This window comes from Columba livia, chromosome 1, assembly GCF_036013475.1.
Source record: "Columba livia isolate bColLiv1 breed racing homer chromosome 1, bColLiv1.pat.W.v2, whole genome shotgun sequence".
In the NCBI taxonomy this organism is placed as follows: Eukaryota; Metazoa; Chordata; class Aves; order Columbiformes; family Columbidae; genus Columba; species Columba livia.
Window position 1 is genome coordinate 27,252,203 of NC_088602.1, and position 15,066 is coordinate 27,267,268.

At 44.3% G+C, this 15,066-nt stretch overlaps 1 protein-coding gene across 7 annotated transcripts in view; it reads right to left on the bottom strand.

Annotated features, from left to right (window-relative positions):
* The window catches only part of SMAD9 (SMAD family member 9), a 38,094-nt gene that overhangs the window by 10,867 nt on the left and 12,161 nt on the right, over positions 1-15,066 (bottom strand). For 5 of the 7 annotated variants that reach the window (XM_065052001.1, XM_065051995.1, XM_065052017.1 and 2 more), the window contains exons 2-5: positions 11,794-12,418; positions 5,048-5,305; positions 2,070-2,207; positions 78-299 (exon numbers count right to left, since the gene is read on the bottom strand). In XM_065052001.1, coding sequence (XP_064908073.1) covers positions 78-299; positions 2,070-2,207; positions 5,048-5,305; positions 11,794-12,205 — 1,030 coding nt within the window. In that variant the 5' untranslated portion in view covers positions 12,206-12,418. The remainder of the gene's footprint in view (positions 1-77; positions 300-2,069; positions 2,208-5,047; positions 5,306-11,793; positions 12,419-15,066) is intronic. The other 2 variants (XM_065052009.1, XM_065051987.1) reach the window with 1 other exon arrangement.

Consider the following 15,066-nt stretch of genomic DNA (forward strand, 5'->3'; position numbering starts at 1 on the left):
ATCAGCTAGGTTTGTTAATGCAATACACGGTTCTTTCATGCTCTGAATATTCCCAACAAGAAGGGATTTCTTCTTACCTTTTCCTATGTGTCTCCTGGTGTTTTCTATAGTAGAGTTGCGGTTTACATTTGAGAGCAGCCCCAGACAGAACCTATTTTTGTTGTTTGAGGGATCTGTAAATCCATCAATAAGGATACTTCGAGAGGAAGCCTGGAAAGTCTCCCCTACCCGGTTGTTGAGTTCATAGTAGGCAACTGAACACCAATGTTGGGGTTCCTCGTAGCAAACAGGCCGAAAGTCTGTAGAAAATAAAATTAATCAGCTGCTCAGGTCTCAGTAATATTTTTTTAAACAATCATTCTCTGTCTCCTTTCCTTCCTCCCTCCCAATCAACACCCCCTCGGCTCTTCATCTGAACAGTCACTTATGTCAGGCTTTATCTGAACAGCAGCTTCTGTTTCTTCTTAATCTAATGACTGAAGCCCCAAACATGCAAAGGCCTGATACACCAGCTTAACTCTAAGCCTCTGAGGAGTCCCACTTGTTCTTAAAAGTGATAACTACACTGTATTAAATGAAGCACATGCTGACATTCCTTGCTGAGCCAGGGCCCAATTTCTACACTGAAAATAGTAAGGGATACATCTGTTATGCACACCAGCAGGAGCTAGGGATGACAGATGGGCTCAAAGCAAGTAAAAACTGAGCCAGGCCTTCAGCCTAATACCAAACTCTGAAGTTCAGAAGTAGTCAATCACTCCCCCCAATTTTCTGCATGCTTTGGGGCCTTCTGCTTCCACGTGGGCCCGTAAGCAGAAATGTCAGCAAGGTCATTTATTTCGGATCTACCCCTTCCCAGGTTTTCTAACTCAGAGAAAGACTCAAAAATGTAACAGAATCTCTGAGCCTCATTCGTCCTACAGGAATTAGTGGGAAACCATATCCTGCCTGCCCACCACAGGCACGTGAGACCTCCTGCCCCCAGAGCACCTCTGTGCATAACCTCTCATAAACTTCTAACTAATATTGACTGGGGCAGTGATCAGGGATGGCAATCTATGGTAAAGAGACTGAAGCATCTTGACAATTTATCCAAAAGCACTGCTGTCTGATAACTATCTGTCTACTCTGTGTAGCCACCTGTAACTAGCAATATTACCCTCATCTTCCTTCTGCTCCAGTTCTGTGTTACATGCATGTTCCTCACTGTTTCAGAAGGCCGGCATTATTTTATTTTAATGCACATGTGTGTGCACAGTGTCCAGTCCTCATTCCACAAAAAACATCTGTTTAGGACTAGAATATGCTGGGCTAAAAGAACAAAAGTGATTTTTCCTCTGCAGTAGCAGGAAGGCAAAGGAAAACGCAGCAGAGGGTTCATTTCCCCTTGGGCAAATACTGGAGGCATTCCCCTTGAATAGTGAAGGCATCACCTGCCAGTACTAATCTGGAGGTTGTGGAGACCGTGCTGGAGAGCTCATGAAGTTGCTTTGAGGGAAGCGAGGAGGATCCCAGACCCTTCTACTTTGACACGCATGCTCTCTCCCACTAAAGCACTCTTACATGAGGACAAAGAGTTTGGCCTTCTGTAAAAATCTCTTTGTACTTCACTAGAACATTTCCTTTTCTTTTCTAGGCAGCCAGTAATGTAATATTAATACAAAGATATGCAGTAAGAAAGGTCCCAGCCACAAGGCTTTAAAGTACTTGAAACCCAGAACTGAAGGTGATAAAGAAATCAGTTCCGATATCGATAGTGCTCCTGTGTGTTATATTGCCTCACCATCCTTGATTTGATATCTTTGTCTTTATAATGCAGATAACAGTGTTTGCTTTCATTAATAGCCTTCTAACTGTAATAGTCCATGGATGCAAATAAGGTCTAAACCCTGTAACTTCACACATAATTCACTGAGTTCTTAAATCAACCTATGCTGCTAGCTCATGGATGGGTCTAGTATTCAGCCTTAATGCAAAACCTATTATTATACACCACTGAACCTTCTTGTTCAAATAATTTTTTTTGCTCAACAGTTTTTATTGGAAGAATAGTACAAATGGTTATTTACTTTCAGATTCTCCATCGGCAGATTTACCTCCGTTGGGCAAAGAGAGCACTAGTTGACTTTCACCTATTGCATCCATTGACCGCCCATTGTGGGTTCCTGGAGGTTCTCTTGCGTGGTAAGGTGGAGGTGGAGTTTCCACTATTATAAAGAAGAACAAAAAGAAAGAAAATATACCTAAATCAATACATTGGTAAATCCTCCCTGGCTTTTCCTGATGGATACTTAACACTACTTCCACATAGTTTAGCTGGACAGGGGCTAGAAACAGAGCACAAATCTCAACCCTTCAGTCTCCAGATTAAGCTCATTACATGTTCAGGAAGGACGGGAAGGAAGGGCTGGCATGTTGGACATGCTGCACTTGAAAGAGAGAGGGGCAGTCAGAACAACCTCAGACCTAGCCTGGTGTCCAGTCAAGCTCTCTGTTAATACCAGTTTTTACCCTAAGAAAGTAACAAAGTTTGACCCTTCCATTCCAGACTTCCTGTGCAAATTTAAAGCTTGAAGAGGATGATCTAAGAGCAGAAGCTAACTTTAACAGATCTTCCATGAGAGACCTGTCTTTCTTCACAGGCCACAAAAAAACCAACTACGGAAAGCCTTTATACTCTAAAGTCAGAGTTGGCAAAACTCCCTCCAGATTTGCTCTTTTCACCTCTGCCCTACAAGGGAAGGCTGGGCTTCCTCTGCTTTGTTCAGTTTCCCATCAAAGAGCAATGGATGTGATGAAAACAGTATGGAGAAAATGTATCAAGTCACAACCTGCCCCACTTCTGATTTGTTTCATTCATGGCACAGTAAGCTAGAAAACAGAAGGTGACTCTATAGTGGGGATTCTCAAGAAAGACAGGAGGCTTCAGAAAGACAGAGAAAAAAGGACCTCATTTTCATATTAGAAAATGCTGCTATTCACTGCATAAGCACGAAAAACGGGTAGTTCTGTTCAACTGAACAGAAACTCAGTAGACTTATGTGTAAATTACAGCCATATACAAGCTTGCAGGACTACGAGTCTCTTTAAGAAGACAGGGTTTAACTTGGCTCCAGCCTGAAATTTCCTCTTGTGTTCAGGTCTGTTAGCTGGCCCTCAAAACAGAGTAACTTCACCCAGAGTGGATAAATGTGGACTGTCTCATAAGACAACCACTGAATCTTCCAAGTAAGTACTGCACAGGAATGTTATTTTATTTAAGCATTGTTCAGGATTTAGGAATTTTATATACTATATTTCTAACATATAGATGACACAACCCTCCCCCAGAAAACGCAAAAAGCCAGAATAGTAAAACAAGATCATGAAAGAGTGGAAGACAATATAAGTCACAGAAAGGAATAAAATGTGGTTGTACAGGTGTTTTTGATGTCTATCATAAGCTCTCCTTATATCCACTAAGGAAAAACAGGCACCTGCAGCCAGTGCACCACAGCTACTTTAGACACATACCTTAAGATGCCATGAATCTTTTCCTAGGAGTGCCTGCTTTTCTCCACTGATTACACAGAGAGTACAGACAATTGCATGAGATGTAAAAATTTGCATTGTTGACATCTATATTGGGTCACACCAATCCCACTCAAGGTTCTTGATGTAACTGCAGTTTGCTTTAGATAATCTTCCATCCCTGATTGTTACACAGGCAAATTATGCTTATCAGCATGCTGTGTGCTGTGATATACTGAAGCTCAGGTTGAGCCACTTCCATTTTTAAGTAGCTTTGCAAGGTCTCAGCTTCAGTTAAATGCGCGAGACAGAGTCATTACATAGTTGGAATGGGCCTGATTTACCTGTCAGAACCAGCTCCGCTGAATCCAGCTCAGTTACACAGAGGTGAAACAAAACGATGGGAGAAGACAAACAAGTCTTGCTACTTGCTGAAATGTTTCAATGTTGCTAAATATGATTTAATCTGAAGTACAGATCTAGAAAATAAATAAATGAAGGCCCATCCAATGAATGGAGAGGGAAGGAAAAATATCACATTGTGTTGAAAGTGTCCAGCTTAAAAGGAAGTTCAAATACTACAAATACCTTGTAAGAATGAACACCTTTCTTGCACTTAAAATCAAAATAGGCATGTCATTAAGGACATGAATTTAAATACTTGGTAGTTGAGAAATTAAAACATTAAGCTACAAGATTCTGACCTGAATTCATCTTTGTGAAAAAGATGAGATCATTCTAACTATTTCAGAGTTACAACAAAGTGCAGAAGAGAATGTGAACCATGGTCTGATATTAAAGCCAGCTCTTAGCTGTGTTTCTTGACACCTTCTTGGTATATTTAACAGCAAAAGCATAGTTATATTCTCAGGTAATCAGAGCAGTACTAAGTAAGGAGTTCACAAGGCAAACCATCTGAGTGACATAACCCTGCCAATCTCTGAACTGTGGAGCTGATGAAACACGTTCCAAAGCCATAGGAATTTGCCTGGTGTCTTCACCAAGTGTTGGGCCAGATGGTTAAACATCTTCATTTCCTGAAGTTTATACAGTCAGTGGAATCACCATACATTAAAAAATATTTCTGCGTACCAATCTTCCCATTTTATCCTGTCTCTTGATGCGGTTTCTAAAGGTCCCTACCCTGACCATTTCAGTTAGGGGTGCCTAACTCACGTCTTACAAGTGCTCTTTTCTGTGAACTGTATCAGAAGCTTGGATGGGCAGCTTCAGGCAGAAAGCGGCCTGGCACATCTTCTCCACTCCTCAACTTTCCCCTTACAGTAAGCATGCAATCTCATCCAGGCACTTTTAGGAGTGGGATGACTACAACTCTTAGTCACTTGAGCACCCGTCAAAAGGACTGGGAGTCAATAATAAAAGACAGTCGCAAGAAATCACATTCCAAATCCATCCCGTCCAACAGATCAATCTGTAGCTACAGGCTGCGGGAGAGCACACAGACGTGGCTCCTGACCCCAGGCCCTGGCAAGAACCTTGACTGCCTCAGCCAGGATGTCTGAAAGCTCATTCTTACCCGTGAGCTGATAGGGACTTCCTGGTCCAGAAGAGCTCCCAGGGGAGTTGGGGTAGCTGATGCTGTTAGGCGACTGGGAGAACATGTGGCTGGGTGATGATGGAAAAGGGGCGCATGAAGGATGCTGGAAAGACTCGGGATATGTGGCATTGTGCGGCATCAGCGGCTCGCTGTGCAGAGAAGTGTTTCGGAACTTGGCGAGGAGGCTGAGGTGAGGGTTGAACTCGCTGTGTCTTGGAACAAGTACAGGAGGTAGGACTGAAAATAAAAACAAGAACAGAATCTGGTTAAAACTGCACTCCTGAAAGTTTATCTCCTTGTAAGTCAAAAAGAAGCATATTCCACGCTGCCCAAATATTGCTGTCTATATACAAGTCATTGAAGGGAAGCAAACCTGTCCAAAAACAAGAATCAAAAGCTGATTCTTGGACCTTTTTTTTCCATATTTGCAGCCAGTTGCAGCAACTCCATGTGCAAAATATGGACTAATTTCTGTCTTGAGCAAGGCATCATAAAATTCACAGGTACAGCATGTGCACACAGCCCTCATACAGAAATGCAAGTGGCACATTTCTCCCTCTCAAAATTACCTATTCCTTCCTGAAAGACTGAACATGTCAGGAGTTTGCTAAATATTATCACTAGGATTCGCCAAAACCACAACTAAGTTTAATAACAATTAATAGTGCCCTGCAGTACACTGCCTATTTTACTACTAGTGTTTTACAGATTGGCAAAAGGAAGCACAGACCTGAAGCCAAACACCATATTTAAAAGGTTTTCAGGTACTTCAAAATGCTGCCAGCCAGATCTTTAAAAGGAAATGTAAAAGGCAATTCAAATATTGCAACAATATTAATTAAGCTCTTGCAAAGCAGTTAGAAAAGATGTGGCATGAGGAGGCAAATGACAATGGTTGGTAGTTAAGACATGAAAAACGCAGGTCAGAACACTGAGTTCCAAATTAATCCCTGTAAAAATTGATCTAATAGAAGATGTTGCTTCTCTTCTCTTACATCTCATACTGTCAGTGCTGTTAACAGCATTGCTGCATTGAGAAACCTAAAGTTCACCTCAATTATTTTGGATCCTGACATACCAGGAGTGAAAGCAGAATTGGAGTCAAACTACTCTGGAAAACCCAACTAGTCTGTTACTTATGAAGATACAGCCTCTAGGCTGGAACACAAAGAGGCTTGCTAAATAGTTCTGAATATGAGAGTTCAACTTGAGGCTTTACCTGGGCTCCCCAAAGTCTTTGTGGGGAGAACCGCACCTACAATGGGCCATTCATGTACACCAAGATTTCTCTGTTAGTTACCAGCTCACATAGTGTCTAATTATCTCAGTTAAGGCCTTAAACACAGGTAGGGAGAATGAATCCCCAGTTGCTATTGTGTAGATCTAAAAGCCACCAGAGAAGATAATGAGGCAATCTGAGTTACTGTGAAAAGGATGAACTGTCCCAACGCTGGGAACAATTCAGCAGGCTTGTATTTATTGACCTAGTGTCCAGGTTCCTCTGGCCTAAAACCCAGCAGCCCGTAATCTTTCAGTCTGTCCTTACTAGCTTACGGAAACAAACAGCAATGTGCGCTCTCGCTTATAAATTCTGACAGTAATATATGGTCTGAACGTGTTTTAACATATTGTCTGGGCCCAAAAGCCCTGTCAAGGTAAGGCAAATTCTTTTTAGGTAGGTTAGCTAATACAGCTTAATTACAACTCACTCTCATTTATCCAGCACAATGACAGAGTGGATTGACTGCTATAAACCAAATAATATACAGATAACGCAAGACATGTGCTTGAGGAAGAGGCTGTAGGAACACCCTCCTTGGAGTGCACCCTCAGTGCACATCCATTGTGCAGAGCTGTGTCAGTTTGCGGGCAGGAGGAGGAGGATGACCAGTGCCTGGTGCCAATGGCAGGTTTACACCTTCTTGCTGGATGTGGCACTGTGTTGCAGCTAGGACAGGGTTAAACCACGCTCCTGCCCACTCATGGGAAGATACCACTTGGGAATTTGACAGTCACTCATGAACTGAAGAAATGAGCCCTAAAAACATACAAAAGATTGGACTGATGATGGGGGTTCACTGCAGAAGTTATCTTCTTACATGCCTGGAAACACAGGCACTGGGATAACTGTTAAGAGATTATATGTAGATCCTTCTCTGGTCCAACACATTTCTAATTAGCTTCTGGCCAGTATGAGGATGGTGCTCTGGAGGCTTTCTTTCCTTCTGCCTCTGATAGGCCCTTACCTGTGGGATGAAGATTTTGTTGCCACCCTCTTTAGTCCTTCAGTAGGGAAAGGTATTTCAGCTTCTTTAGCTTTTTGGATTTCCTAGACTCTCCAGGTAGCACTGGTAGAGCCAATACAGGTATTCACATCTGAGATGCGCTGCCGAGTCACCTATGGATCTCTTCATAGCCAGCAGAGCGAAACAGATTCTTTCACTGCTGTGCATTGGGACAAGACCAGTACCACCGCTGCAGATGTGGTTTTGGTGAGCTGGATCCCTCCCACCCCATGCTCCTGTGAGCAGCTCCAGACTGCGAGCTGCCGCTGCTTGTGGAGTTTTCCTCTGCTGCTCCATCAAACTGGTACGATGCTTTCCAGGTCTGCTGCTGCCCAGCCAGCTCTGACCATCAGCCTTAAAAAATGGGGAACTGGTGATCCCTTTGCACTCAGCAGAAGCGCTAAGCAAGGGAAAGCTGTGCTACAGCAACTCTGCGGGTACCACCGCTGAGGAAGCAGCTTTCTTCCACCCTGTGAGAACTCAATGCAACTCCTTCTCTAAATGAAAGCTGAGAATCTGGGTGTGTGAACAGCACTTGCCAGGGAAAGTCTTTGACTTGCCCTGAATGAGTCAGCATGAGGAGTTTTCAAGCCTTGAACTCCTTCCCAGCTCTGACCAGGGTACTCTTAATTTCAGCTCTGCTGTACAATTTTTGCCACCTCACTCAATCTTTCCACTGACTGCTCTGTGGCTGCCCAGAGGGCTAAAGCCTCTGTGGTGGTGAGGAATTCAGAGATTTTCTTGTTTGTGGCTGAAAGCTCCCCAGAGGGCCTTGTTCTCCTTTTCCTTTTGGTACCAGTTGTCAGCCTCCAGGCCTCAGCCACTCTGAAGGAAGTGTGACCAGAGGCAAGAAAGAGAGTGACTGAGTGCACTGGGACCTGTCTGTCCTCATAACCTATCTGTGTTGCCTCCACTCAGTGGGGTCCTTTTCTTCTCCCTGCTGTTCTCCACCAAGAATGACGGGTGGATCCTTCCTTCTATGCATGCCGAAGTATTGATCTTTGTTCAACTGAAGACACATATGGTCATGTTCTGAGTCCTCCCACTGCCTTCCCTGCACTAGGCTTTCTCCTGTTCCCTTTAGCGGCAACAGTTCTTGCTGGAAACCTGGCTGTGCCCAGAGCCTGTGACTTCAGGTGCCAGCAAGCAAACTATCATGTGCCTCACAGTTTAATTCCAGGTACAAAATCCACACTGCAATTTTTCACACATCAGCCCATCTCTGCAGAGTTTACTACCTTTGGAGACCTGCTCTTCAGCGAGATCCATCTGTTCCCTATGCCCATGACCACTCATAAACACCAAACACACGGCCAACAGTAAGATCAGGTGGTCCTCCTACTGGGAGGCTACCACATCTTAGTCCCACTCAGGCTTGACGAAAGCAATCAGTCTAAGTCAGAAGTTAACATAGGCTCCTGCTGCCTACAGCAATGGTGCACACTAGAACCTGCAATATCTACATATGAATGATATAATGTAAACATAATATGGTACATGTTTAGGCAGCTTCTATATTTTTCTGAAACTGCAGCTTCTCCCACCAACAAACCATTCAGATTTCTGACCAGCAATTCGAGGCAAAACAATAAAGCGGGAAGCAGAGTCTAACCACCACACTGATCTCTTTAAGGCTAGGTGGCATAGCCCCTCTCTGCAGTGGGATGTTGCACAAATACAGGAAATATTTGCTGTTTTTTTCCAAATGGCACCTGCTGCTCAGCAGACCTGAGAAGAAAACTGCTGTGGACACTGGTAGCAGCCACAAAAGCTATGCATAATCTGCATGGTATTGGTCAGCATAGACTAGGACATGGCTGGGCAACCTGAGGACACAGCAGATGTAATGAAACCCCTGAATTTCAGTCCAGAGCTTAAAGCTACTCTCTCATAACAGAGGTCTACAGATATGCCAGGCCATTAGAGAAAGGGTGAGGCCCTCCCATCTTTGACACTACTCATTCATCCTGAAAAAAAAATTAATGGATCTGGTCACAGAGTGTTTGACTCAAGAAGACGGACTACAGTGATTGATAGTGAGCCCCTAAGGATGGACACTTCTATGAAAATAAAAGTGGCTTGTGGATTATAAAGAAATGCACTGCTGACTACTTTTGTGAGTGGATTCTTTAGTTCCAGCAGATGAGATACAGAGAATCTCATGTAAGCCTAAGATACCAAGAGCCAAGATGCAGATTTCCTGTAGTTAAAAGAGGACTGTTGTCTAAACAGACTGGCTCATAGATCAACACTCCCAGCCCTTTCTGTGATCATTCTGCTACCACGTCCTCCTGAAGCCCATGTCTTCTCTGGCCTCACCACCACCTCCTTGCAGCACTGCTTTCTAATTGCCTCTGGGCCAGAGCTGCATTGCTGCCACCTGCCGTGGTGTAAGTTCTCTCTCCTGCCACTGCCCCAGCATACCCAAGGAGGTTGTATTCCTTGTTGCATCTCATCTCTAGCAGGGTCATGACTCACTTGTTAGCTTCAGCTCCTAAGAAGAGCAGTAGGGGTGAATACAACAGCCCAAGAACAATTCCCAGGTCCTGTGGAGAAGTGGCACAGCAGAGCCTGCATCCCCGCAGCTGTGCTCTCTTTCACCTCCAAAACAAGGTGGGCACATCCAAAGTGCCTGAAGCCCATTCCATGGGCCAACCCCTGCACCCTGAGAACAGCTGGTCCATGTGAGTCCCCATGGGTCGAGCCTGTGCCTGGGAGCTCTCTACCAACTCAGCAACACACAGACCTGCATCTTGGCCCCGTCTCATTTACTTGTAGAGACGCAGCCACTCTGCTGCACAGACAAGTGACAGAGACGTGTTCACAGCTGAAATCTCCTGAGTTTCAAGGTCAGAACAAGCAGCTTTGGCAGCTATTTAGCAGTTGCTGGATTATCCCAGTACTAGCGTTTGTTGGCAGGCACTGAACAGATGAGATGAACAGGGTTAAAGACAGCACTGAGGAGACTCCATTAACTACGCTGGAGTTACACCAGACAAAATGAGAAGACACTAAAGACTGCAGCCTTCAAAGAGAAAGATACACAAAACAGGATATTTTATGAGCATCTTTTCTTAGATTCTTGAAGAGTTTATTTTAGCAAGGCAGGAGATCAGCTCTTTCCACTGAAAACTGTTGACAACAAGCACCACTCATTGCAGCTGTAAAATTTTAGTTGTGGCAATGTTTACAGCAGTTCAGATACAACTTCAAAACGACAGCTCCACTGCAGAGAAAGGATTCCCAGAAAAGGGAGCAGCCCCTGTTGTTTAACAAATGTTAACAGATGTCTTTCCCTTATTTCATCTGTGTGAAAAGAAACATCCCACAGTTCACTTATCTGATCCTAATGTCACCTCAGAGTAAAGTTCATGCCAGACAAAGAGTAATCAGAGAATAATAAGTATATACTTACCAACCATATCCATTAGTAAATTAAATTACTGTGATTTTTGGCAGCAAGGGAGAGCTAGGTTAGACATTAGAAATAATTTTAAACTGTAAGGATGGCAAAGCAATAGATTCATTTGCCTGGGGAGGTTGTGGAGCCTCTATCACATGAGATTTTTAGAGCTCATTAGAAAAACATCTGTCAGGAATGTACCTGGTAATTTGTTTTGTTTTGGGAGTACGGATAGAAGAGAACAGGATGACTGCTCAAGTTCTCTGCCAGCCCTGCTTTCTAAGATCCCTAAAGAAGTCAGCACTGAACACCAGGATTTTTTAACAGCTGTTTCACTGACACAAAGCCCAGTAAGCGATCCTTCAGTGAGTTCATAAGTTTTCAGTACTGATGGAGTCCAGTTTAAAGGGGATCTCAATGGAAAAATCCAAAATTTTATGGGAACTTGGGGGATTTATTTCACATAAATGATCCACTCAGGTAAGTACATCCCACTGAAAGCAGGCCAGCAGGCATTTTAGGAAAAATCAACTGACCTGGTTTCATATCCACAGCAGAATAAGCCACCTTACTGCAACTCTAATCTTTAAACAGAGAGCCAGGGACACATTTTTCCTGTGGATTAATACATTGATTGTTGCTTTTCAGACAATGAGCCACAAATGTAGCCACGGTGGCAAGCCTAGGCTGGTGCCTAGGCTTCATGCAGGTGGACACCGGTTTGCAGGGGGAGCGTTCCCAGGGCGGCCAGCACCCACCTCTGGAAAGAAGCAGCTTTCAGCACCCTGGACAAGATCCGGGCACCCCGGGGTCTGGTGGGACATGGACCCCATGGATCAAGGGGCTCCTCATGGACCCCATGGGATGAGGGGGTCCGCAGGCCCAGCTGCCGAAAATGAAAGACCCAAGGTCATTCCATCAGCCGGAGCCTGCCTTTTCAGATTCTACAGCACAACTCGGTAGGATGCACCAAGACTTGACCTGCCAGTGCAAGAGCTAAGAGAGAGATGCGAATTGTTTGCAGGCAATATAATTACCTGGCGTTTCCACCCGCCGGTAGTGGTAGGGGTTAATGCATACTTCTTTTTGTTTTGAGCCGAATGGGAACTCACAACATTCCAGTGGTTTCAACTCATGGTGAGATTGTAAATCAGGCCAGCGCCACACTCTGCAGTAGATGACGTGGGGAAGCCCCTTGCGGTGAGACACCTGCAGCCGTCCATCCAAGGAACGTGGGATCGTCACACATTTACTGGGCTGACCCGGACAGCTCAGAGCCCTTTCCAGTTCTTCCATGGCACCTTTTTTCTTCTTTAGCTTCTTCACCAAGGAATCAACAGCTTTTTCTGCCCACTTTTCCTCTTCATCTCCTTGTTTCCAGCCCAGCAGCCTTTTCACTGCAGGGCTGGTGAAGGAGAACAAGGAACTGATAGGGGTGCTGGAGTGCATAAGAAGCAGAGTTTACACACGAGCGTCAACAGAAGCACAAATCGCTCTGCTGCCTTGCAAGGCTTGCACGGAGTTTCCACAATATTAAGATGGACACACTTGAAGGAAAGGTTCTTCCACACGTACTTTTTTGCAGTCTTAGGCACTGGTTACAAGCAGTCCAACAGGGTGGGTCTCAGAACTTTCCAAACATCAAGAAACTGCTGATGAAGCCTGGAATAACAACACAATACATCGTTAGGCTTCACACACTCCTTTAATTGTTCCTTCAATAAAATCTTTTGAAAGAGAAATTATTCAAAATGTGTATTTAATTTTCAATGGTTTTCTGTTTGTTTTTTGCTGTTTATTTTGGGTCCAAGCCTCTCCTCCACATCACTTTCCACACTCGTTTTAGAGTTGGACCTCAGAAAGCATTAAGTGTCCAGTCACTTCAATATGTGTTTAGAGTTTAACACACTAGGCAATTTGTTGCAGGATTGGGATTACATTTGCTACAATAGAAAATTTAGCCTCTTTTTTTTTTTTTTATGCTGGTAGCTGTAGGTTCAGTTCAAGCATCTTCAACAAAATTAAATCTGTAATATCAAATTCTATGGAGGTAATGAGTAGCATATTTTTCTGATTTCAACTCCCTCTCTGCCCCTCCAATCTCACTTGAGTTGTAAAATATTAACTGCAAAATTAATTTAAAATTCAGCTACTCACAGATTTCATTTTGTGTATTTGAAAGATTTATCACTATTCTCTAAGCTTATTTACATTGTCTCATACACAAGAGAAAACTTTGTTTGCCAAGCCAGCCTGTTTCACTCTCTCCAACAATTTTAAGTTTTTTGGATAAAAATCACAGACTTTTGGACACAGTTTGCGCTGGACGGATCCTGAGTTATTTCTTCTATGAGTTGCTACATGTGATGAAGTCCAACAGAAAGAGTTCAGTTCTTGAGGGATTTTCTTTATTTTTTTTTCTTTCAATGTAGCTGGAGCCAGTCTAATTTTAGCTGAAAATGACATATTTCCACTGACTGGAACTCTGAGGAAAATCATCCTTGTATGTCAAGCTACTTAGTGCTTTAAATATACTTCAGGGACCCCATGACTGGGGGGTCTGGACTACCAAGTCCAAAGGTCTGAACTACACACAGGGCGCTTAAAGCAGGAGGTGGGGGAAAGCCTCTCAATGGATGCTCCCAGAGAAGCAGCTCCGTGACTGCCCTACTCCACCCTTGCGGGAGGACTTGGGTCCCCCTTGCCCCTCACCAGCAAAGGCCTGGACATAGTCCTCAGCACTACATATACGCAGACACTGAGGAGACAGTGAGATATTGCCCAGAGCTGGGAACAGCAAGGCTTCACAAACGGTATCCTTAAATGCACAGGTCTTGCAAGAGTTCAAAGGGCATTTGGGGACACCAAGTGCAGGCACAGGGACAATTTACTGAGACAGAGGCCAATCCCAAAGACTGGTTCTGTGCTGCGGGGTAAGCACACTCGGCCCAGGGCACCAGAGCCTCTGAGATAATGTTTGCTGAGGACCAGTGACCATCTAGAGCTCTTCTCCTCCCAGCCCTTCAGTTTTGTTCTCATGCCCATTTTTCCACAGTGCTGTGTTACCCTTCAAGACACCCAGCACCCTGAGAAATGCAGATGCATGTATACAGAAGGGGCTTTCTCCCTCCTTCCATAAGAGCAGCAATGATTAGGGCAGGGGCTCAAATTCCCAAAAGATTTCCATAGAGCTAGGGAGATGGAAGCACTTGGCCCCACTGAAGAGAAAGCTTAAAAGTGACTCTTCGGCATGTCACAAGCTGCAACAGCAGCTGCTGTTCCCTCAGGAGATTCATATTCCAAGGACACACGGACAGAAGGCTGCAGTAAAATATGAACAGAGGGACTACAAAAATGGAAGGAAGAGTAGACACACCTTGCTTCAGGCACCCACCACAGCACTGAGCTCTGGCTTATGGAATTTCTTCATTATCCATCTATGTATATATCCAGTTGCCCTCAAATGTCAAGAGAGGCTCTTGACAGAATGTGGCAGAAATCATCTCACTTGTGCCATTCAGCACACAGCAATCAGTTCCACAGAACTGCCCAAACTTGTCCCACCACACAAAGAGAAACTTCAGATTTCAGGTTTTTTCCCTGCTCTGTATCAGTAAAAATCCAATGACCTGGAGTATTTAACTGGATAGTTACTAATGCCTCTTAGTCAAAACTGAAGTCTATTCCAAACACTTAGAGGGTACATGTGAGAATGAAATAAGTTAAGAATGATTTATCACAGGAAAAAACCCTCAAGCTGCTTGTAAAACATAATGTGGATAACATTTAGGCAGGCGGTCTCCAGCCTTTGCAGGGCAGGCCCAGCCTACAGAGCCCAGCACCAGCCCCATCCAGGCATCCCGTGCGGTGGAGGTGTCTGTCCTTTGCTGCCTCAGCGAGAACCTGCGGAGGATCCACCACTGCACTGTGTCATTGCTTGGTGGCACCAACCCCATCCTCACATGAGAAAATGAAACATTGCCTCAGTCTCTGTGGATCGGCCCTGAAAGCAGCAGCAGGAAGCAAGGAGAGCCTGGGACGAAAGCCCACAGGACCTGCGGTGGTGTAGAAGTCTCTGCTCCAGGCTGAGAGGGAAAATGGCTCACATTTCTTATCTGAGGGGGTCTCCTGGGCGTTAGCATGTGTAAATAACTGCCCCTGATAAGCTAATGCAACATTACAATCATCAGATATGAAAACATACATGTTCACGTAAAAGTATTGTCCCGAGATTTTCTTTTCCATTTTGACCAAGGTTTTAAATAAACACATTAATCTCGTTCAGTCAAATTAAATAACTCAACAGTGAC